At 36.6% G+C, this 22131-nt stretch overlaps 4 protein-coding genes and 4 non-coding genes across 9 annotated transcripts in view; 3 read left to right on the top strand and 5 right to left on the bottom strand.

The window, feature by feature from the left end:
* LOC101309217 (histone-lysine N-methyltransferase ASHR1-like) overlaps positions 1 to 2450 on the top strand; it is a 14497-nt gene extending 12047 nt beyond the window's left edge. Inside the window, exons 9-14 of the mRNA XM_004292069.1 lie at positions 524 to 628; positions 770 to 854; positions 961 to 1088; positions 1544 to 1613; positions 2151 to 2214; positions 2288 to 2450. Coding sequence (XP_004292117.1) covers positions 524 to 628; positions 770 to 854; positions 961 to 1088; positions 1544 to 1613; positions 2151 to 2214; positions 2288 to 2450 — 615 coding nt within the window. The remainder of the gene's footprint in view (positions 1 to 523; positions 629 to 769; positions 855 to 960; positions 1089 to 1543; positions 1614 to 2150; positions 2215 to 2287) is intronic.
* A 543-nt stretch (positions 2451 to 2993) lies between these two features.
* On the top strand, positions 2994 to 5919 carry LOC101309406 (ADP-ribosylation factor-like protein 8B-A-like). Of its 2 annotated transcripts, XM_004289734.1 has the most exons (6): positions 2994 to 3175; positions 3880 to 3961; positions 4067 to 4099; positions 4237 to 4358; positions 4770 to 4931; positions 5175 to 5919. In XM_004289734.1, exons 1-6 carry the CDS (start codon positions 3138 to 3140, stop codon positions 5290 to 5292), a joined length of 555 nt encoding a protein of 184 aa, XP_004289782.1. In that variant the 5' UTR covers positions 2994 to 3137; the 3' UTR covers positions 5293 to 5919. The 2 variants fall into 2 exon arrangements, with proteins under 2 accessions (XP_004289782.1, XP_004289781.1); XM_004289733.1 differs by lacking the exon at positions 2994 to 3175 and having other exon boundaries at positions 3780 to 3961.
* Positions 5920 to 7146: 1227 nt separating this feature from the next.
* LOC101309106 (pollen-specific protein SF3-like) lies at positions 7147 to 12720 on the top strand. Its single transcript, XM_004289732.1, has 8 exons — positions 7147 to 7260; positions 9215 to 9346; positions 10313 to 10445; positions 10533 to 10715; positions 11176 to 11272; positions 11387 to 11430; positions 11643 to 11726; positions 11831 to 12720. The coding sequence occupies exons 4-8, from the start codon at positions 10578 to 10580 to the stop codon at positions 12053 to 12055; spliced, it is 588 nt and encodes a 195-aa protein (XP_004289780.1). The 5' UTR covers positions 7147 to 7260; positions 9215 to 9346; positions 10313 to 10445; positions 10533 to 10577; the 3' UTR covers positions 12056 to 12720.
* TRNAP-UGG lies at positions 7443 to 7514 on the bottom strand. Its single transcript has one exon. It is a non-coding gene; the product is annotated as a tRNA-Pro (tRNA).
* On the bottom strand, positions 8384 to 8455 carry TRNAP-UGG. Its single transcript has one exon. It is a non-coding gene; the product is annotated as a tRNA-Pro (tRNA).
* On the bottom strand, positions 8875 to 8946 carry TRNAP-UGG. The gene has a single exon. It is a non-coding gene; the product is annotated as a tRNA-Pro (tRNA).
* Positions 9419 to 9490, bottom strand: TRNAP-UGG. Its single transcript has one exon. It is a non-coding gene; the product is annotated as a tRNA-Pro (tRNA).
* On the bottom strand, positions 12294 to 22101 carry LOC101308822. Its single transcript, XM_004289731.1, has 18 exons — positions 22049 to 22101; positions 21918 to 21981; positions 20632 to 20725; positions 20379 to 20487; positions 20251 to 20289; positions 19258 to 19341; positions 19074 to 19135; positions 18382 to 18484; positions 16885 to 17025; positions 16090 to 16158; positions 15934 to 15990; positions 15593 to 15856; positions 14883 to 14966; positions 14626 to 14736; positions 13961 to 14031; positions 13394 to 13582; positions 13154 to 13247; positions 12294 to 13069 (listed from the first exon to the last, which is right to left on the bottom strand). Exons 2-18 carry the CDS (start codon positions 21976 to 21978, stop codon positions 12767 to 12769), a joined length of 1935 nt encoding a protein of 644 aa, XP_004289779.1. The 5' UTR covers positions 21979 to 21981; positions 22049 to 22101; the 3' UTR covers positions 12294 to 12766.
* Positions 22102 to 22131: the final 30 nt, after the last annotated feature.

Here is a 22131-nt window from a genome sequence, read left to right as displayed (position 1 = left end):
AAAAAAAAAACAATACAGAAAAATATAATGAAAGAAGAGGACTGAGAGTAACAGCTCCAGCCCATTTCATCAAATCTCTTTGTATCTATTTGATTCTACTATCATCTCTGTATCAAATATATAGTGGTGTGTGTGTGATTGAGTGCAGGAGATCAAGATCAAGGCAACGTACCTGATTGAAGTGTGAAGAGCAGTTGTATAAGAGTGCAGCAAGCTTGGATCAGAGGAGGTGAGTTACAGAGATACCCCAACAAAAAAGTGCAAACATTTAACAATGTTCTATAGTGCACTCATAACTCACTCCTAAGGGGATTATCCTCACAGATATTCTGCAGATTTAGAAAACGTTTTATATCCAGAGTTTTTTTTCTCTCTTGTGACTAGTTGTAAACTTGTAGTGTCTCATATGCTGTGAATATATATATATATATATAAAGTTTCTTTGTATTATGCCATTGCATTATTTTGTATCAGCAAGTCAAATTTTAACTGTAAGGAGTTCTGTTGGTGAAATTTTTCTAAGGCGTTGATAAGTTACATTGAACTTGTTCGAAGCACTGTGACTCGGCAAAAGACGCTGAAGGAACAATATCTTTTCACCTGCACATGTCCCCGCTGTATTAAAGTGGTATTCACCCATGACTAATTTGGCTTCTTTATATTGTATTGAAGCACGTTTGCAAGATATGTACACTTTTTCCTTTAGTACTGCACCTAAATCATTTTCTGTCTTCTGATGATGAATGAAGTGGGTTGGTTTATATTGAAGGGTCAGTGTAACGAAGATGATGCATATCTGGATGGCTACCAATGCACGAGTAATGAATGCGATGGCTTTTTGCTTTGCGACTCTGGTATGGAATTAGCTTTAGACTAGTTAGTGTGGTAAACAAGTTGGATATGAATGCAGGTAGCTAGTTCAGACAAGTCAATCTAATATCTTGCAATTTGGCTGTGCAGATGATAATGGATTCATATGCCAACAATGCGGACAATTTAAAAGCAAGGAAGAGATAAGAGAGATGGAAAGTGAAATCAAATCATTGCAGGAAAAGGCTCTTATAGCTGAACAGTCTGCATGCTCTTATGTCAGTATCCTTTTTCTAGTCTTAACTCTTAAGCATTACTGATTGGAGGTTTGATAATTGACAATATATAACATGATTGTCAATACCGGGATTTACAGTGGTTGCTTGACATAATAGATATACAGTGGAAAGAAAATGCATTGCACTGATATTGAACAGCGTGATCTTTGACCAAGTTTAGCTTACCAGGAAGTAGTAGCTATGTATAAGTCAATCGAGACACTCCAGAGGAAATTGTTTAGTCCTTGCTGCATCTATTTTGTCCAAACTTGGGAGGCGATTTTAGAGGTAGCTCATTGAGTTTTATTATTTTTGTTGTAATGATCAAAATAGTTACCATATAACGGAAAGAAGTATATAGTAATCAAATTGTTCTGGAAGAGTGCTCAGGATTGTAAATTTTGGATAAGAAACCAGTCTTTAAGTTGATATGATGAATTTATCTTTGTCTTCAGTATTCAGTGAAGCGGAAAGACTGGAGGGAAGCTGTAAAATATTGCAAATTGGCCATTGCACTGTATCAAAGTATGTAATCTTTTTCTTCCCCCAATACTAGATTGAAGTTCTTACTGTGAGTAACAATGAAAAATTGTCTCATGTCTAGTTTAGTGTACGACAGAGCTCTGGCATCTTTAAGTTGGTGTCTTTGTGGTATAAGTGATATTGCATTTACTTTCTTTGTTTTGGCTTAATATATTGCGTTTTAGTTTAAAAGTCAAATTAGCGTTGGTGGTTCTTGTTGCTCAGTCAATTGGCATCCGTATAAACTGAATAGAAATAAATTAGTTTTGCTAGCAGAAACTGAATGGAAGGTATTAAAATAGGATATAGTGATCAGTGGAGATGCTGCGCTTAAGTTTAAAATTCTATTTTGTGACAAGCAAACTAAATTTAACTTATGAGTTATGACAGTATTAGTAGCATGAAAGTGTGTTGAAAATATTCGTACGTCTTGTGTTAGTGAATTTGGTGATTTATATTTCGGTGAACTTAATCATTGATTCTTCACACATGACTATTGCTGAAGTTGCTAACTTGCGAAACTACTCTATTTCATTGTAGAAATATATCCAGGCTATCATCCTCCACTTGAATTGCAATACTATGGCTGTGGGAAGTTTGAAGGGTTAGTTTATTGTGGCTTGGATCATTGCAGAGTCTTCTATTGAATCTTTTAAAAAGCTGATCAATTTTCACAGGTATCTTGGAGAGGCCGAGAATGCTGTGAAATCTCTAACCAAGGCAGTCGATATTATGAAGATTACTTATGGGACAAGTACACCCTTCATGAAGAAACTTTTCAGTATATTGGAGGAGCAACGTGTTGAGTTGGAGGAGCAACATTTTGACACTCATCAATGAAGCATTTACAGAATAGTGTGTTACTCCTGTTAACTTGCTACCTCGTTTAGGATTTGCTGTTCGACTTCTACTATTACTTTTGACTTGTTCAAATTGTGGCAGAACTGCTTTAGGTGACATAAAATAACTTGGATTGGGAAGTGTTGCATGATCTTGGGCTAAAATAATCTTATTTCACTTAAACGCACCGTTTTTGCACACAGTAACAATTCGCCGGAGATAATCACTTTTGGAACAGATTTCTGGACACGTGTCGCCAATCCAGGACGGAGACGAGGAGGGGGACAGACAAAGTAGTGAAACACAAGATCCCAACCCATTCGATGATGAGCTAGCCGCAGCCTGGAAACTTGGAGCAGCAGCAGCAGCAGCAGCCAAACCCAAAAACGACACCGTTTCACCTCGATTCTTTTGTCAACCCAACACCCCCACACCTTGTCCCCCGCGCGTGTCTCTCCTCCTCCAATCACGCCCCAACAGTCCCCTCCACCTGCCCCTCCAGCGCGTGGAGAAAACAGAACAGCGAACATTCTTATTCATCATCATCATCAAACTGGTTTCAAAAAGCTGTTAACATTTCCGTTACGAAAAGGAATTCCAAAAAGGAGTTGGGTTTTATTTGGATGAGGATATTCTGAGATTTGAAGGTGTTGAAATTTGTTGGTTTGAGTTTTTTGAGTTTTACCAATGGGGTTGTGGGAAGCTTTTCTGAATTGGCTACGAAGGTAAACTCTTTTTTCTGTTCCTTGAATTCAGTTTTGTCTATTTGTTTTGGATGCTTCAATACTCGTAACCGTTTTAGATTCTTTTTGAGTCTGGAGTTCTTGGTTTGTTGAAAACGTTGGATTTTGAGGTAATCAATTTGTCTAAGAATGATGATCATGGTTGTTTATTGGACTCTTTAACTTGTGTTAGAAGAATAGCTATTGCCTATTGGTCCTGGTTTTCGTGATTGAGTGTGATGATGTTGGTGGAGCTTTGTAGGATAGAGAGGCTGATTCCTTTTCGATTGTTTTGTGATCTTCGTAATTGATTTGCTCTGTTGGTGAATGGTGTTGTAAGTCGGTATGGTGTTGCTCCGATACATAATGGTGCTGAAATTTATCAAATTTATGTTCCATGATGATTACGTTATCAGCATGCCAAGACCATTCTTTCGAGTGTTTATCTTCTAGTTTCGTTGTTTTGAACCTTACTATGGTGATTCCTAGATCGGTTTATGGAAGATACGTGGGGATTTGATAACTAAGAGGGTCACTGAACTAGTATTGGATTACTGACAATTGTTGTCAGTTGCACAATTTATGGATTATGTTGGATAGAATGATGCCATAAGTATTGAATCTGTTATGCAGCAGTTTATATCAGTCAAAACCTATTACAGTTGTTTGGAGTACTTTCTCATCAGTTCCTTTCCCCCCTCTTGTAGCCTCTTTTTCAAGCAAGAGATGGAGCTTTCTTTGATAGGCCTTCAAAATGCCGGCAAAACATCACTTGTTAACGTTATTGCAGTAAGTAGCTATGTTTTTTGGGATGAAATACATATCGTATGCTTGTTTCTCTGGATTTTGGTTTGATACTGATCCTGTCATCTGTCTCTTGATCTTAATCTAAAGACTGGCGGATATAGTGAAGACATGATCCCTACGGTATGTCATCTTTTTCAAGAATGAGTAGTTTGTCGGAAGATGTGTTTCCTTCAGAATTTTCTGTTTTATTCCCACTGTTATTGATTATTTATTTAGTTGAAAGTCTCACTAAAGAAGGGCATCTTCTTTGTCTACAGGTTGGATTCAATATGAGGAAAGTTACAAAAGGGAGTGTAACTATAAAGCTGTGGGATCTTGGTGGTCAGCCAAGGTTTCGAAGCATGTGGGAAAGATATTGTCGCGCAGTTTCTTCTATTGTGTATGTCTCTCTAACTTGTTTATGTGTGTTTTTGTAGGCAACTTCATATATCATTCAAATGCTCTTTTTTGCTTCAGCATGTCTTTGTAGCATGTCTTTGTAGTATTGCTGGTCAGATGCTAGAGAATTTTGTATTCCTAGCGTGCTACTATCCTTTTGTAAGCAATTCTTTGCAGGGGTTTTTACTGGATCTGACCTTGTAACTGAAATCGCTTATCTGAAACATTTGCTGTGCTTAAGTTTTTACCTTTTATCATTGACACGAACTTCTCTTGTGTACTCTTTCTTTCATGCATATGGCTTTCAGAATCTTAATCACCCTGAGTGTCAACCTATTTATGTTTTAAGCCACCAGTATGACGTGCTATATATCTATCACCAACTTACCATTCGGGTTTCTCCATGTTGCAGTTATGTTGTAGATGCTGCTGATCATGATAACTTGCCTGTTTCAAGAAGAGAACTTCATGACCTGTTGAGCAAGCCATCTCTTAGTGGCATTCCATTGCTGGTACTAGGTAACAAGATTGACAAAAAGGAAGCTTTGTCCAAGGAGGATTTGACAGAACAAATGTAAGTGGAGAGTCTTTGTCTAATCTGTGTTTACAAACTTCTTCTGTTTGCTACATAGTCCATTCTGTACATGGTCATAATTGTCATGTTGCATATAAATCTCTGGCAGTGATGCATTTCACTTTCTTAGGTTCACGAATTGAAACATGCCATTCATTTTCCAATATCTGTTATCTGTTATGTTCTTCGTGTGCTCAAATTCATGTATGGATTGTGTAGTAAGTATCGTTTTCTGCTGTGCAGGGAGCTCAAAGCCATTACAGATAGGGAAGTTTGTTGCTTCATGATTTCCTGCAAAAACTCTACTAATATTGATACCGTCATTGATTGGCTTACAAAGCATTCAAAAGCCAAAAATTGAGCTGTCCTGCCCGTATTCAGCAGATGATAATGTTCCAGTTCTGTAGAGTGTGGATTTTCAATCTACTTTGAAGTGACTTCTTCTGTTTGCCTTCCCGGGTTTGTCAATATCTAACCATCATCTCCTGTTATGTGCTTCGTGCAGACTATCTTGTGCTGTTGACCTATGGGTGTTTGCTGCACCCTTATCTCAAAAAGCTAGTGTTGGATATTATGATTTGAGTTTTGTGTATAGAATTTGACTGTGAATTGTACAGAATTTGGATCTGTTTACTTTGGTTAACAAAATTGAGTTTGTGAAGTGTGATGGTTGTTCTCGTTGGTGTAGCAATGTGCAGTTTGGTTGGTACTGGTTATTCCTTTTTAACTCATACATTGTGTTAATTCTTTTGCTAGCCTGTGTGCTACTTGATTACAAGTTCTTGAAGCCAAAACAATGTGAACCTATCTCAAGACCTGAAACATGCCAGCTATGTCTTCAATGAGATTGCTGAGTACCCCTATATTGCATTCAGGCTGGTTAATATCCACAGCAGGCTCAAGATGGTTTGTTTCCACATCAACATTTTCAATCTGTAAGCTTTGGAGAAATTGTAACCCTTCCTTAAGAGCTAACAATTTAACACAGCTTGGCTGAGAGTGATTGCTGGATTCTTTTGCTAAATGCAAACTGAAAATCACCTGTACGATTACGTAATATTCCTCCAATACCTCCAATCCTTTCTGATGGAAGAAAAGCTCCATCTGAGTTAAGTTTTCATCTTTCACAGGCAGCTTCCGTCTAGCATTAGATAGGAGGGGCTTTCAACTCTGTGTGTGCATAACAAACATGAGGTATCACCTATTCACCTGCATATCCTTTTGACATCAGACGATCTCAATCTCTAGTAGGCAGTAGATTACTCCATGCCCTCCATGCGCATATGTGAAGTTTACCAGGGACCTTCGCTCTCCATAATCGTTTCCAAAACTCTTAGTGTTATGCTTGCGTGTGGCCGTAATACTAAACTGACGCAAGTGATGGTATCGGTTAATAGATGTAAACTTGTAAAGTTAATTTTGCGGTGTTGTTACGCAGAATGGTAATGCTGCTGCTGGTTGAGTGAGAGACTGTAATGAAAATCCTGTTACTGTGTCTCCAATTTTATCTCTACGGTCATGATATCCGTGCATTTGGGTGGGCCCTTATGCCCCCACCAAAATATAAGATTGGATGACCCAAATAAGAGAAGACAGGCAAAATGAGAATGGGATCCGGATCCTACACAAATGTGCAATGCTTTAAGAGATGACCTTCTTAAAGATAAAAGATGATACGCTCGTGTTATGATAGTGTGCGACCCCTAACTTGCTATCAATTGTGTTGGTGATAATTGCGCTATTTTTCAAACATCTTAAGACGTTTGTTCATGTATTTCATAACAACAATTTCATTTTGACTATTATTGCTCTTACGACTAATGGAGTAATGGTGATAGGGTTTAAAAAGATTACTTACGCCACCAATATTTTTTCTTCGACCGTAAAGAAAGATTACTGTTCTCTCCTTTTTATTTTTTTATAAAAAAATAAGAAAAAGAATCCGAAAGAAAAAAGAAAAAAAAAAAACAGAACTTAAATCTCCACGTATTAAACGGTTCGTGGGAGATAAATCCAAGAGCGGAAGATTCGAGAGGCCCAGTCGACACCACGCGGCGCCAAAAATAAGAAGGTGGTGAGTGTTCAGGAGAGAACCTTTCACTTTCCCTTTTGGCATCAAACTCAAAACCAAGTTTCTCTCTTTTCCATGTCTCACTCTTCAGTCTACCAACCCAGAAAGTAATTCAAAGTCTTTAACCCAAACCCATGTCTCAGTCACTGTTCGTATACTGACTACTTTGATTGGTATTTGAAACTCTGTTTAGACTTTAGAGAGAGAGATGGTGATCATGAAAAGGATCAGACGGAAGCGCAGCACAGTTTTGATAAGGTAAGATAGCGTGATTAACTCTTTGAGACTATGCTCTGTTGATAAGTTTGGTTAATCTTTGTGCTCCTTTCAAGTTTTTAGGAAGAAAACTGTGTCTTTTTGTGGTTTGTGACTTGTGAGGTTCACTTTCTGGCTAAAATGGGGAATAGAGAAAATAAGAAGTATATAAAAAAAAAGAGAGAGGGGCATTCCGAGAATCGAACTCGGGACCTCTCGCACCCAAAGCGAGAATCATACCACTAGACCAAATGCCCTCGTTATGTTAATGTACGTGTCAATTAAGTCATTAGCCCAATAATTGCTTTGTTTTGTAACTTTGTTTCACACTATTGGTGTCCAATTCCTTTGTCTTTTTTACATCATACTGGTGGTATGCACTTTCCCCTGGATATGGTATCTGGCTTCTCTGATACTGTGATACACATTTAACAGAAGAGGGAAGTAACAGTCTCGCATTGAAAGAGTGCGATATTGTTGAGCAATATCATTGGTATAGTACTACGCAGTAGTACGCAATTACACATAACTTAGTTTGGGGGCAGCCTATAAAATTCACTTAAAATATTATGCTAGGATCTTCGAAGTAAGTTTAGTTTAGGGTAATGAGTTTGAAATCAAAATGGAATCGTATTGCTAGCGGGGGAAACTAATGTAGGAACTAGTTTTCTAGAGAAATAAATTGTAGTTTTGAGTTTGTTTGAGTTGACTTGCATGTAGGTGAATTGTTTGAAGTGGGAAAGGTATCCAAAGTAGAATCATACCACTGCATAAATAATCTGTAATGGGCGGTTTAATGAATTAGAAGAGGTATGTTATATGATAATCTAGCATGGAAGACATTTTCTTTTTACACGAATTGATTGCACTATATATCTGAAGAATGACCAGAGTTATGTGATATGACTATCTTACATGGAAGATATTTGTTTTCACAGAATTGATCACACTATATAGATCACAAGTGTTTTCATATTCTGTTCATGTTTTTGTGTTCATATTAAGTTCATGTTTTTGTTCGCTTCGTATATCGTTTAGCCCTTTAAAAGGAATCTTTGGTCTACATCAATTATTGTTTCTGACTCCTTAGCAAAGTGTTAGAGAGACAAAAAAAGATTGCCCTATTGGGGCATTCCGAGAATCAAACTCGGGACCTCTCGCACCCAAAGCGAGAATCATACCACTAGACCAAATGCCCTACTTATAATACAAACCATGTCAAATAAGACTAAATCTAATATAGTTTTGGCTCCCTTATTCCTTTTCCAACATACTTTTATACATGTTCACATGGGCAGATACACTTATTTGCCCTCAACTCCTGAAACTATATCACTAGGAAACTAGAAGTCTAGAAGAGGGAAATACTGCTTGGTAATATTTATTACCCCTAGCATGGAAACTAATTTCAGCTTTAGTCTTTAGAGTTCGTTTGAGTTGACATGCATGTGTGGTAAAATAATCAGAAGTGGCAAACCACATGTAGCAAAATACTACTGATATAGTCTATCAATGGGATTTGAAAAATGTGATGAGCTCAAGTTCTTATTGATAACATATGTTACTATGTTATGTGGATTTCTGAAAACAATAGACAAGACAAAAAGTTAAACGAATGGGGCATTCCGAGAATTGAACTCGGGACCTCTCGCACCCAAAGCGAGAATCATACCACTAGACCAAATGCCCATGCTATGGTACTAATAATGTGCATTAGCTAATTACACTGACAGACATTGTTTTCTTTTTTTATATCATAGACCCACTTGTTTTTATTATGTGTATCATTGACCCAGCTTCAGTGCAGGTACTAATAAATTACTTTATTAAAATTAGGGACTTTACACATTTCCTGGATTTAGTTTATTTATTGCTTTGAATAATGTATGTTCCTACAAATATCTATATCTCTACGCCTTCAGTTGGTTTATTCAGTCGGTTTTCCTAGGGTCTGTAGCTGGTTGGTTTGAACACTGCAGTTTGCAATGAATACTTTGAAAGGTAATGTGCCTCGTCTGCTTGAAATGTTATGCAATCTTGACTCTGCTCAGTGCTCAAGTTATCGTTGAGCTTAAGACTCGTAGACAAGGTATGTATTTGGGTGGATTTTAGGCAGAAAAAGAAAAGGAATGAGAAAATGTAAAAGATATCATCCAAAAGGGGGGCATTCCGAGAATCGAACTCGGGACCTCTCGCACCCAAAGCGAGAATCATACCACTAGACCAAATGCCCTCACTATGACTATTAACATATGCAAATTGACTAATTAGTTTTCTCTCTCATCTGGCCCTTGCTGCCTTCCTACCATGTGCCCATGGAAATAACCTCTACAGATGGACAAATTAGTAGAATTTGGATCCTGACAAAAATCATTAACTTGGAAAATTATTTGAAAAATAAACCTTCTGGGGCTCCAGCTGGCAACTTCATGATGATATTCTCCTAGTGCAGAACTTTATTGACAATAAAATAAGAAATCATCCTCTTGGTGATCTACCTATTTTTCAGCAATAGAACAGTTCATCTACTTGTTTATGCTAGTAACATTTTCTTACCACTTTAGTCCTTGACATCTGCTTTTATCTATGTTTTGGACCCATGATCTTGTGCATGATAATTTCCACACAGAATGAAGTTTTAAACCAATGTGTATCTAATATTGGCATATTGCATCTTACAAGTTTCTCAAAACTATTTTGTGGTATTTTTAGGGATAACTTTTAAAATGATGAAGAATCTACAACTATTCTTCTACTTTTTTATATATATTTTTTTATTTGGAAAATATTACCTAGATCTACCGTTTACACGACCTCATGAGTTCAGATCCTTTGAGTGTTGATCTGGTATCATGTCCAAAACTTTCTCTAAGGGTTCTATTACTGATCTGTTCAATATTTGAGGATACTATTACTTGCAAAAAGGAATATGTATCTTACCAAAGGAAAGAGGAGGAAAAGAAAATATTTGAAGAATCTTAAGAATAGCAAAAACAAAATATCTTAATAAAGGACAGGTTGTGAATATTCATGGAATGGATTTGCTTAAATTTAGGACAAAATGATAGCCAAATGCCCTGGAGTACTCATCTGTAAATATCCATGAATGACTTTGCTGCAATTGGTGTCTTCCGCAATTCTCTCTTACCCGCTGCCGTAATCTCTCTCCTATAATTTTCAATAAAGAGGTAGTGTATTGAATAGCAAAGATCATTTAACATAGAACAAAATAAGGGCTAGAATAAGGCTGCTGATCTCTATCTTTCTCTTCATAGCTTCGTGAAGGGTTGGTGGTTGTGAGGTTGGATTGGAAGCTAGTCATGGCCACCTTCGCAGGAACCTCCCAGAAGTGCACAGCCTGCGAAAAGACGGTGTATCTGGTTGACAAGTTAACAGCTGATTCCAGATCCTACCACAAGGCCTGCTTCCGATGCCACCACTGCAAAGGTACCCTAAAGGTATAATCTTCCTTATCTTGGTCTTGTTTCTAGGATCATGAGCTTTTATGCTTATCTCAAGCATACTTTTATTATTTACACTTTAAAAGTCAGTTTGTGTATAGTTGACATACATTGTGCATGCACACTCTCTTTAGATCTTACACGGTATTATATCCAAGATACTGCATCTCTCTCTTTCCAATTTCCAATAATATGGTCAATATCAATTATCAGTTTCAGTCTCCAATTTGATAAAGCTTGACATTTGACATACATTGTTGGCTAATTTTCTTGCGGTGTTTATAAGCAAATATCTGGATGGGAATACATATAACAGAAGGTCGTATGATAAATTTAAATTTAGAGTCACAATTTTTTAATCAATCCTCATTGCTGAAAATAAAGCAACAAAAAATTTAAAAATCCTGGGAATTCAAAGAAACTCGATTTTGATTCTTTATTTTGGTCTTAGCTGCAGCTCAGCAACTACTGCTCATTTGAGGGAGTCCTATACTGCAGGCCTCACTATGATCAACTCTTCAAGCGAACTGGTAGCCTAGATAAGAGTTTTGAAGGTATATTTCGTTTTTCTTTTTCTTTTTTTTCTAATGAAGAAAGTGTTTATAAATATCTTGTGTTCTTTTTTATTAGAGAATATCCTTAACTTTTCTTTCTCAACTTTCTTTCAGGCACACCAAAAATTTTGAAACCAGAAAAACCTACTGAGAATGAGGTTAGTATCTTAGTTTTTGACAAGGGGGCTTTCATTTTGGGTTCAATAACATCATCATATGAAAACTCTCTCAGAGCTTTTAAATTATAGACATTTATGTTTTCATGATTGAAACAAATACAACTAATCTGTTATTATTACTGAACGAGTAGAAAAAGCAACAAAGAACACTTTTCCAAGACTAATAAGAATTACTTTTGGAATTCATGCAGAATACCAAGGCAGTGTCAAGCTTGTTTGGTGGTACCAAAGATAAATGTGTGGGATGTGAAAAGACTGTATATCCCATTGAGAAGGTAAGAAACCGAATGCATTAACATTTAGTGATATCTTTTGCCATTGTTTTTGAAAACAAAATATCGATCAGATTTTATTAATATGATTTTCCTTGTGTTCAAAGGTCTCTGTGAATGGGACTGCATATCACAGGAGGTGCTTCAAATGCACCCATGGAGGTTGCACCATAAGCCCATCTAACTATATCGCACATGAAGGAAAGCTCTACTGCAAACACCACCACATCCAGCTCTTCAAGGAGAAAGGGAATTACAGCCAGCTTGAAAATGAACGTGAAAAGCAATCAACGAACGAGCAAGCCACCTCAGTGGAGATTGCTAGTCACTGATTTTGAGTTGTAATTATGCCATCTGGTCATGCTTCTGATGTAATGCAAGGTTGATCTGCAACTGAAAAATGAGGGGTTTTCTGCGGCATTTTGATTGGTCATATCTACTTTGAATACTCTATTCGTGCCCTAGGGTTCAACTCTCACAGCAGCATATTAGTTCTTGAAACATATACTTCTCTTCAGGACCTCAAATTGCATTCCCAACCCCAAAATTGACCTTAATAAACGAGATAGTGAAAAGATAACCAAGGGAAATTGGTTAATATGCAATGGAATTATTCTGCCATGAAGCGAATATTATATATACTGGAAAAAACCAGCTTTCGTAGACAAACTCATCTTCACCTACTGTACATTAGTATTGAAATAACTTCTCAAGTATGTTCTGACTTCTAAGGGGGTCAAGAACTAGAATGCCCTTCTCCGTGGAATATAAACTCAGACAATAATCGGTGACAATACAAGGTACCACACATTTGAGTACTTGGCCCTCTACTGTGAGAGTTTCATTTTCACCTCCTGTGCTGGAGATCTACTCTTCTTCATAAATAATCATAATTTCATTCCATTCTTGATAGCCCGTTTCCTTTTTCTTTTTCTTTTTTTGGTCGTTGGTGGCCCTTTTCCTAGAATCAATTTCTAAGGAACCTGTTGTGTTTTAGCACCTAAGTCACCATTTCAAACAATTACCTAGCTAGAGCTTCAGTCTCAGGATCCACTTTTGCTAGTGTTGTCCTTCAATATCTGCGATGCTAGAATCAGGAGTTCGACCATCTCAAACCCGGCAGCATAAACTGAATCTATCTTCTCATGGCTGGGCTCCCCATATACTATACCAGGCTCATTGCTAAAACTATGACTACTGAAATCCTCATCTGCTTCTGCTGACCAACTAACTGGTAGGGAACTTCCAAGTGCAGTCTTCACTAGTTTTGCCTCATTAATAATGTCATCCAGAGTTTCTAACAGGCTAGCAAGTATTGTGTCACCAGAAGACACCGACTCCTTAGCCTGCACAGTAAATAAAAGCAACGCTACTAAAACAGTGTTTCGTCCCACTATAACACAACAAGAAATCTTGAACTGCCTTCAGACCTTTAAAAGCGATAGACGAAGCCTATGAACTGTGGTAGTTAGATGTTCGATACCTCCAATGCTTTCCCTAAGGGTTGCATTTTCTATCTTCATCCTGAGAAAACACAGATATAGTACTAAATACAAATGGAAAAGAAGGGTTTATGACTTTATGTCCTATATTTAGCTACGTCAACTAAATTATTTGCATTGCAAGAACCACATGTGATGCATCATTGAACCGAAAAGATATTCACAAACCTCACAAACTCCATGCTATTTAGGTCAGCTTCAGCTTCATGTCCCTTAAAGTCTAGAGTTCCAACCCAACGACTCAAGTATGTTTTCTTCAGCAAGCTCTTTAGTTTTCCATCTCTTCCGTGAGTAACTAGTCTCCTGTCCCCTACTTCAGCAGATGAATTGCCTCTACTCGTCCCCTGACCAATTCTCCTGTACATTATCAGTTGTAGTACTATAAAAAAGTTGATTCTTCTCAAAGGACCAGCATAGTTCATGTAATTATACCGGAAGAAAGGAAAGTTTTGAGGGATGCGGCTCTTTGACTATAAAAAAGTTGATTCTTCTAAAAGGACCAGCATAGTTCATGTAATTATACCGGAAGAAAGGAAAGTTTTGAGGGATGCAGCTCTTTGATAAATTGCTATCTTATCCGGATAAAGTGGGTATGCCAATTGGCAGGGCTTTAGTCGCCAACAAAATATATCAGGAATTATTACTTTTCTATTCATCTTTACCATAATTTCAAGCAGTGGCATCAACAATAAAAATATGATTGACACAATTTTAGAAGTAAAGATGAAATCTGACTCTTTAAGTTGATGATAATCCTGCTTCAATTGTGCCATCTCCATTAGAGCTTGGACCTTCTCATTGGTAACCTGGTTCAAAAAGAAATAATTGCACAGTTCATCACTGTACTAATTGACAATATTACTACTCTATAAAAAAATTAAAAAAAATACAAAATCACTAATATTGAAGGTCGTAAACAGGAAAGTAAGGTTTGAGCAAGTACACCAAGGACTTTATGCAAAATGATGAAATAACAAACCAGACAATGTATCAACAGTCAGCAAGAAGGTTGAGATCCACAAATGCCAGTTCAAATCAAAATTATTAAAACAGTAAGTGGATAGTGTTACCTTCAACAAATAGAGTTTCTATAGAAGAAAATCTGAGTGAGATTTGTCAAATTAAGAGAAAAATGGTCTTCTTAAAAATACAGACACGTAATATGATTAAAAATTTCCATTTGAAAAGTTCAGACTAAATCAGTTTTGATCCTCTAGCAGTGTAATATATCCAAGGCATTGTCCAAATGAAATTCAATGACATATTACTTAATGGCATATTGTTAAGCATAACCAGATAAGAGTTTTATTACATACACAGGAAACTAACTCTTGAATGGTCAAAGATACCAAAGAAAAAAAAAAAAAATTACCCTGACGGACTTACTATACAGAAATTACCTGTAACAGGTTTCTCTGAAGCTCATCTATTTTACTTTGAAGAGCTGCATTCACATTTCTATCTAGTAAGTATCTTTCTTCCTGCTGCGATAAAAGCAATAACGTTGCAACCTGAAAATTTTCCATAGTTGAGGAAAAGAAAAGAGAGCAGTTACCAACAAACAGTCGGGGAGAGAGAACTACTTTTTATCTTTAATAGATAAACCATATTGTGTGACAATAGAAAGAGAGCAAGTAAAATATTCTTTGTAAAACACCTTGTCTTGCAGTGCCTGTGCGAGGGCTCTAGAGGAATCACCCTCCCCAACAGCCAGCATGTCTGATAAGCTAGAGTCACCATCCTGCAACCAGATCAGAACAATTGGTACTAACATTTGATCTTGAACAGCATATAGAGCAAGCAACACATTTCTTGAGCTCATTGTGCCCTTCAAAATTCTTTTGCCCAACTAATATCAAAGCGAGAAAGACTATTGGGTCATCTGTCTGTATCAAATTTGGCAGAATGTTTTCCCATCATATTCAATTAGTGCTATTAATATGTTCTTGATTTATCGAGTCTTCTAGGGATAATCAAAAACAGGATCACACTAGGCTAGTATTGCCCTCAAAATTTTCTAAAAGAACTTGAGGAAAGAATATGCTATAGTCTAGGTGTAAGGTGCTTAGGGTTTCACAACTTCTAAACATCAAGTCAACTTTTAACGACAGTGTCCAATTTCAGAGGCGTGGCTAACTGTCTATAGATTATGCAGTTCAAAGAGGCCAAGATAGAAATATATCATCACTGGATGTGCAAAATGTAGGAAAACCCTACCAATGTGTATATAAAATCAGCTTCTATGACAGAACCCCACATTTTTGAAGTTACATAGATTGCCTGTGTGTGTGATATATATATATATATATATATATATAGAGAGAGAGAGAGAGAGAGAGAGAGAGAGAGAGAGACTGTAAAACTAACCTTAAATACCACTTGGGGATCAGATCCTGTAATTTCATGTACATCTTGACATTCAGATTCATCTTGCTTTACATCTCCCACAGGTGGATCCAACTTTTCTAGTCTGCTCGCATCAATTTGCCTAAACTTTATCTCTACTGCATCAATTATTGATTTGATACAACTGCTTTCTTCATTAAGCAAATTCACAATGTCAACTCTATGCTGAGAATGGTCACGATGCAACTCTGCCACCTCCTTTTTTATCATTCCAGCTGTACGGATCTGCATTTAAACCAATCCGTATTTAAAGTGGGTAAAGGAAATTGAGATTGAACTTATCTTTTTCAAAGAAAACTTACTGTCTTCTTTTCCAATTCAGAAACTCTCCTCTTTAAATGATTTTCAATTTCCAAACCCTACGTACCACAAGAAAAAAAAAAAATCAACTGAAGAATGATAAACAAAAGAAGTCCAATGTGCAATGGAAAGCTGATATGCAGAAGCAGGTTCCTTACCACTCGTAGCCTGTTTTGAAGATTACCAGCAGAGTTCCTCACCCTCTCGAGCTCTTCTTCTAATGAACTCTGTCTGAGGATAAGTTACTCAAATTGCATTTAGGACATAAAACATAAATCTTCGGACTAGCATAACGAATCTAAACTATAATATTCAAATTTGAAGCCTGTTCTCGATACAATGTTCGAAAATTAAAACAAGTTGAGTAGTGTATTTTCGATATGCAAGGTGCACAGAGAGCAAAAGTATAGTGGGCTATATACTACTCGTTATTGACTATGATCAATTATGTTTGTAACTTTATATGGCTTATGCAGTCATACTATTTCCTCTGTTTTCAGTGACAAAATGCCACCAAGGATCAACCTGGGAGATTGCATATAGCAACAAACATGGGAGATATACATGTTTCTAAGACTCCGGAACATCAGAACCAAGTACTTCAGATTTAATATTATAGCTTCATTATAATTAAGCTGAACTGTAGTTGAACAGACCTGCCTATTCAAGTATTTACAGAGGTAATCTAAATCATAATCCTAAACAAGACAAACTAATAACCCCAAATGGAGAAGAAATAGAGATGTTAACAATTTGGAATTTCTTAGATGCTACTTTACATCTAAATTCTCGACTGAGCTCAAACTCCAGTTAAGTCCATGTTAGCTGCTAGTTCAACCTCAGGTTACACTAACTTAGATTTATTTTGATATAATCAATTCCAATTAATCCTTCTTTTTTAGAAAAAAAAAAATATATATAAATTAGAAAGCTAGAAGATTATGCAGACTTACAATATATTTAGATGTAGAAGTGTCATTGAAACTCCACCATTCAGCAGGATCATCCAAAAGACATGCACATTTGGTGTTCCAACTTGTATCCCCGAAGCCCTCCGAAGAATCCTGCCTGATCTCATAAAACTTACCGATGACCTGTTTTGAAGATAAATATTTCCTCAACTACGAGAAAACAAAATATACGAAAACCATAAACCAAGAAATAAAATTCAACCTTTAACATAATTCTAGGCTTCTAGCTCAACCATGAATACTTTTGACTTCCAAAACAACTATATAGAGCTGCACCATATCTTAAGATATTATAATCTGTGAATCTATACTAGAAAAATGGTCCAGAACAATCCCATGCATACCTCTCACCCGTAATAAATTAACATATTGATCTCTGTGATCCCCAATAAAGCTAGAAGATTATGCAGACTCATAGTTGGTTCCCACTTGCTCCACAGTTCGAACCCCCTCAACATACCTACCTAGCTATTTTCTAGAATTTAGTTTCCTTTTAAAGATTGTAGGGTTCATTCAGGACGCTCCAGATTTTAGCCACAGTCCGCAAAAGTATTTTTGGAGAAAAAGAAATTTCCACGGTTTTTCCTCAACTCACAAAAAAAAATTAGAGCAGGTTCCTGATCCTAAAATTACGTGAAAGAGAAATATCACAAACATAGAAAGTCACAATATCGGTGGATGCTGTCATTGGTGAGAAGAGACACAATTTTGAATGTGGACTAGAATGGGGTGTTAGTAAATCAGTCACAAGACAGATTTATCAATTTTTATTTTCCTTTTTACTCTGTTTTTTTGTGTGAGCTACTCATCTGCCCTATGGGTTCTTTTCTTTTACCGAAAAAAGAGCAGAACATAGACACTGACAGGAGAAAGTCACAATCAGGGAAAACTCACCATGGAGGCCATGATCCCAACTCAGGCATAATGGGGTAATTATGATAGTAGATGTCCAGAAGACCACAAGAGGAACGGATAACTAAGAAGATGGTCTAAAATATGGTCCATCGACGGACAGAAAAACATAAACAGACTACTCGCATCACAAGATCACTAATTTAAGAATGTTTCAGAACAAATGAAAATAAAAATAAAAATAAAAATAAAAATAAAAAATAAAATAAAATAAAATCAAAGGTTCTTGATATGACAATGTCAAAAACAGGTTGATAAAGTCATAGGAGAACATCTCAAATTCTCAAAATTGATTGTTAGTTCTTTAGGCCTGATGACATGAACATAATCATGCAATGCACACTGACTCAAATGATATTTGCATAAGAAGAAAAGAATACGAGCATACTATTCCAGTTATTCCCTTTCCTTTTCCAAAGATATTATATAGCGTTACCATGTTTGCATAAGAACGAAAGAACAAGATCATACAATTCCAGTTATCCTCTTTCCTTTTCCAAAGATATTATATAGTGTTACCATGAGTAGCATGACATGAGTAACAGAAAGAGAGAGACAAGTCATCACCTTCTTAAAAGTTGCATTCTGCTCCTCTTGCATTGCTAAATCAGTTTGCAGTTTATCATTAAGTTTCTTCTGTTCAAAACAATCTGCAGTATGCTCTTCCAACCTGTATCATACAAAACATGCACTCAGTTGTGGAAGAAGAAATCAACTACTTGTATTACAGTCTCATTATAACCAAGTTCAACTTCTAGCTCGGCAATAACGGGTGCTCAACCAAGAGAGAACAGAAATCAAAACGTTGGGGAATCAAAATTTTACAGATACTTGAAAGAGATGTGTAGCAGGAGAGAATAAAAACAAACCAAAAGTCAGTGCCTAACATTTACAGACAAGAAAAGCACCACATGAATAGGATCTGGACTTAAGATGGTCAAAAGCATAAGACAGTAAAAAAGTTGCACACTCATAGCACATAAACTTCAGAAAGAAAAGCAGAAGCGTATCATCTATATGAGATGTTTCATTCATTTTCTTTCTAAAGCAAACATTACATGTGTAGGAAGAGCCAAACAAAGGATCCATAGTAAGACAAATTTTTTATTTTTTTTTCCAAAGTTATTGGTCATGATTATCTGCCATTGATGCTCTGTTTCTTGGGGTAGAGGATTGGTTTCCGAGGAAGAGGCATTAGCATTATCTAATTCATACCAAACACCATTTGAATACAGAAAACATTATAGGAAAATAGATACCTCTTCTCTATCTCACTCAATTTGTTTGACATGAGCTCCTCTTTCTCTCTAGCTGTCTCGGCCTATAACAAGTCATAGAGCATCTTTAAAACATGCAATTTTCTTATATGACAAGCACAAAGCACTTATTAAGTACTATACATGCAGAAACTAAGTTACAACTAGAAAGTGTGGCTGTCATAACCTCCATTATGGACTGATCCCGTTCGGCAAAAGCTGCAGCTACACAGCCCTGGAAAAATTTAAGCTGCTTCTCAGCTTCCAAATTCTGAGTGAAGAAACTCCACATATCAGTCTTGCATAAGCAACTATGAAATTAACATGCATTCATTCCATAAAAAACAACAGAGGTAGAAGATATCAATACTTCCCACATTCTAATTCAGCTGCAAAAGCACTTGAATTAACACCATCTGATTTCATAACAAGAAATTAACACCATCTGATTTCATAACAAGACCCACAAGATGTATATATCGTTTACTCTGGCTTCCAGAACTATTAAGGCTTCAATTTGGCTTTTCAACTGACTCATTTAGAAGACATGCATCAATCCTGTTGTTAATCAATGCATCTCCTATTAACATACTAATCACTTGCACAAGTAGTTATTTGTTACAAGATTCCTCAAAAGGATATAATGAGCCAATCCAACAGTTGTGGGATTCAATTGTAATTGTGGGATATCAATCCAACAGTTGATGAACATCAATTTTTGAAATCACCAGAGAGTAGGAAATCATGACCACAAACACTTATATTCCAGTATTATTCATTGGTTTTATTTGGTACAATTCAATTTGGTGCTTGCTTATGAATCTATTTACACACTTGCATTTATATTGTTCATCAGTAAGCTTCTAATGGAAGTTGAGATAAAAAAAGAACTTCCGATATAAGTATATCCTGCCATAACCATTTGACTTTTCCTTGATAAATCAAGAAAGATAACTCTGAAGTAATGACTTGTAAGTTGCATGTGTTTGTGTGGATTCCTTTCATATTTTGTCTTACTAAACTTGACTAAGTGGGGAAAGCATAATTTCATCAGTGAAAATGCAGGCTATTAGTGCAACTCTCTAGCTACATAAGGGAGGTAGAGAGAGTGTGTGAGGTGTGTCTGCATGCGAGGTATGTATATATATATATATAGAGAGAGAGAGAGGGAAAGAGAGACCTTTGCAACCTCTGCAGTATGCAGATCAGCCAACTGGCCCTGGAGGTTGGAAAAAAAAACATATTAGCTTTTGTATAAGCAGTTATTAGTACTTGACTCTTACTAAGGAGAAAGTTTAATGATCTCACTTTAATTCTATAAGCCTCAGAGAGCTCCTCTTGAAGATTCACGTTCTCCCTTGAGCAAGTAGCTAGCTTCTTTTTCAGGTTCTCAATCTCCTGCTCCAAGCCAGCTGTCCTAATAGAGATAACAAAAAAATAAACGGACTTATTGTTATCTTCATAATACCACTCCATAAGTGACAACTTTTCCATACACACTTATCAATAAAATGTTGAAAAAGAAGAAAGCCATGTCGACAAAAAAAAAACAAAATTACACCTTTGAAAATGCATCTTAGTAGCCACAACTAGGTAGCCTGGCCCAGCTTGCTGCATACACAATTGTTCGATGTCTTTACGCAATTCATCACGCTCTGCAAAACATTATAATTGACAAATTGTAGCTTCACTTTTATTTTAACTTGACAGTCGATGATAACTCAGGATCAGAAAGAGAAGAAAATGGTATGCAGAAGAACAACGTATATGTTTGCAACATATGGAACAAGGATTAGTTTTTGATCATGTGATGCAATGCCGAATAAATAAAATAAATCCCATTACAAGGAAAAAAGTATAAAATTAGGTTTGGAATATGTAACCATATATTGTGTGTTTATATCTTAGTATATGAGGGGCATCCAATACAAGTCAATACTATCCAGCAAGTATAAGAAATGACGTTTGGTGGAAATGTCTGGCCCCCCTGGTTTCTCACAGGTGGTCTGAAGCTCGAAGACCCTCAAGTACCTACCTAGCTATACGCTAGAGTTTCCGACCTCCTTATGATTCTAGAGTTCGGCAGAAAGCCCATCGTTGAGCTGCGGATGAAAAAAGGGAAACTAAGCAAGTAGCATATGTGATTCCTGTCCTATTTGCATCTTTCTAAAGAGTGAAACTACAGTGATTAGTTGCAAGTAAACCTCAAACCATACACAGTGATATGCTTCATCACCATGAGAACAAGAGTGGTTAGCAATTCCCTTTCTGAGATCTTATTCTTATTCATTCATCCATTTAGCTCAAAGACACTAGTTGGGTTACAATTTCTTCAACTTTCATGAATGGAAGTCTGCAATTAAAGAGACAACTGGCTCTCTTTGGCTTCACATTTGAATCCTTAATAGACTATATGCTAATTCATCAGTTGAATTGGGTTTCGAGCACAACTTCACCTAACAGCCACATTGGCTTTTTCCAGCATGGTTTAAAACAACCAAGCTGTTCCCAATTCTTACCCTGGCCCTATTGGATAAGTTTTCAGAAGCCTACAGAATGATGTCATAAGAGTTGCTAACACTTCTTTTGTACTACAAACGTCATCGGAAAGAAAATCCTAGCTAAACCCCATATGTAATCAGCTACAAACTACACCTCTCAAGTAACTACAAAGAACTCCTACCACTATGACCAGCCACCAATCCGCCATCCCGGGTAAGCTAAAGCAGGTATTCGATATTTGTACACATTTGCAATCCTTTCGATTTTTTTCGAGTCAAATAAACACGAAATGAAAGCACTTAAATCAATGGGATGACAGCACTAACATTGAAAAAGCATATTTACCATGTTCCACCTGCTGAATGCGAGCCAGCAATGCCTCCTTGTCGCTTAAATCTTCATCCATACCCTGAAAAAACAGAGAGAAAATCACAAATTGGAATCAAAACTTTATCACAATCAACCCAATAGCACACTTGTGTATCTTCATTCCAAAGCAAAACAACTGCGTTTAACAAGTTGGGTACAGTAAGAACCAACTTATTCACCAAAAAGATCA

The sequence above is a fragment of the Fragaria vesca genome, linkage group LG2, assembly GCF_000184155.1.
Source record: "Fragaria vesca subsp. vesca linkage group LG2, FraVesHawaii_1.0, whole genome shotgun sequence".
NCBI lineage: Eukaryota > Viridiplantae > Streptophyta > Magnoliopsida > Rosales > Rosaceae > Fragaria > Fragaria vesca.
The sequence above is the reverse complement of the archived record's forward strand: the minus strand, read 5'-3'. Positions and strand labels throughout refer to the sequence as shown.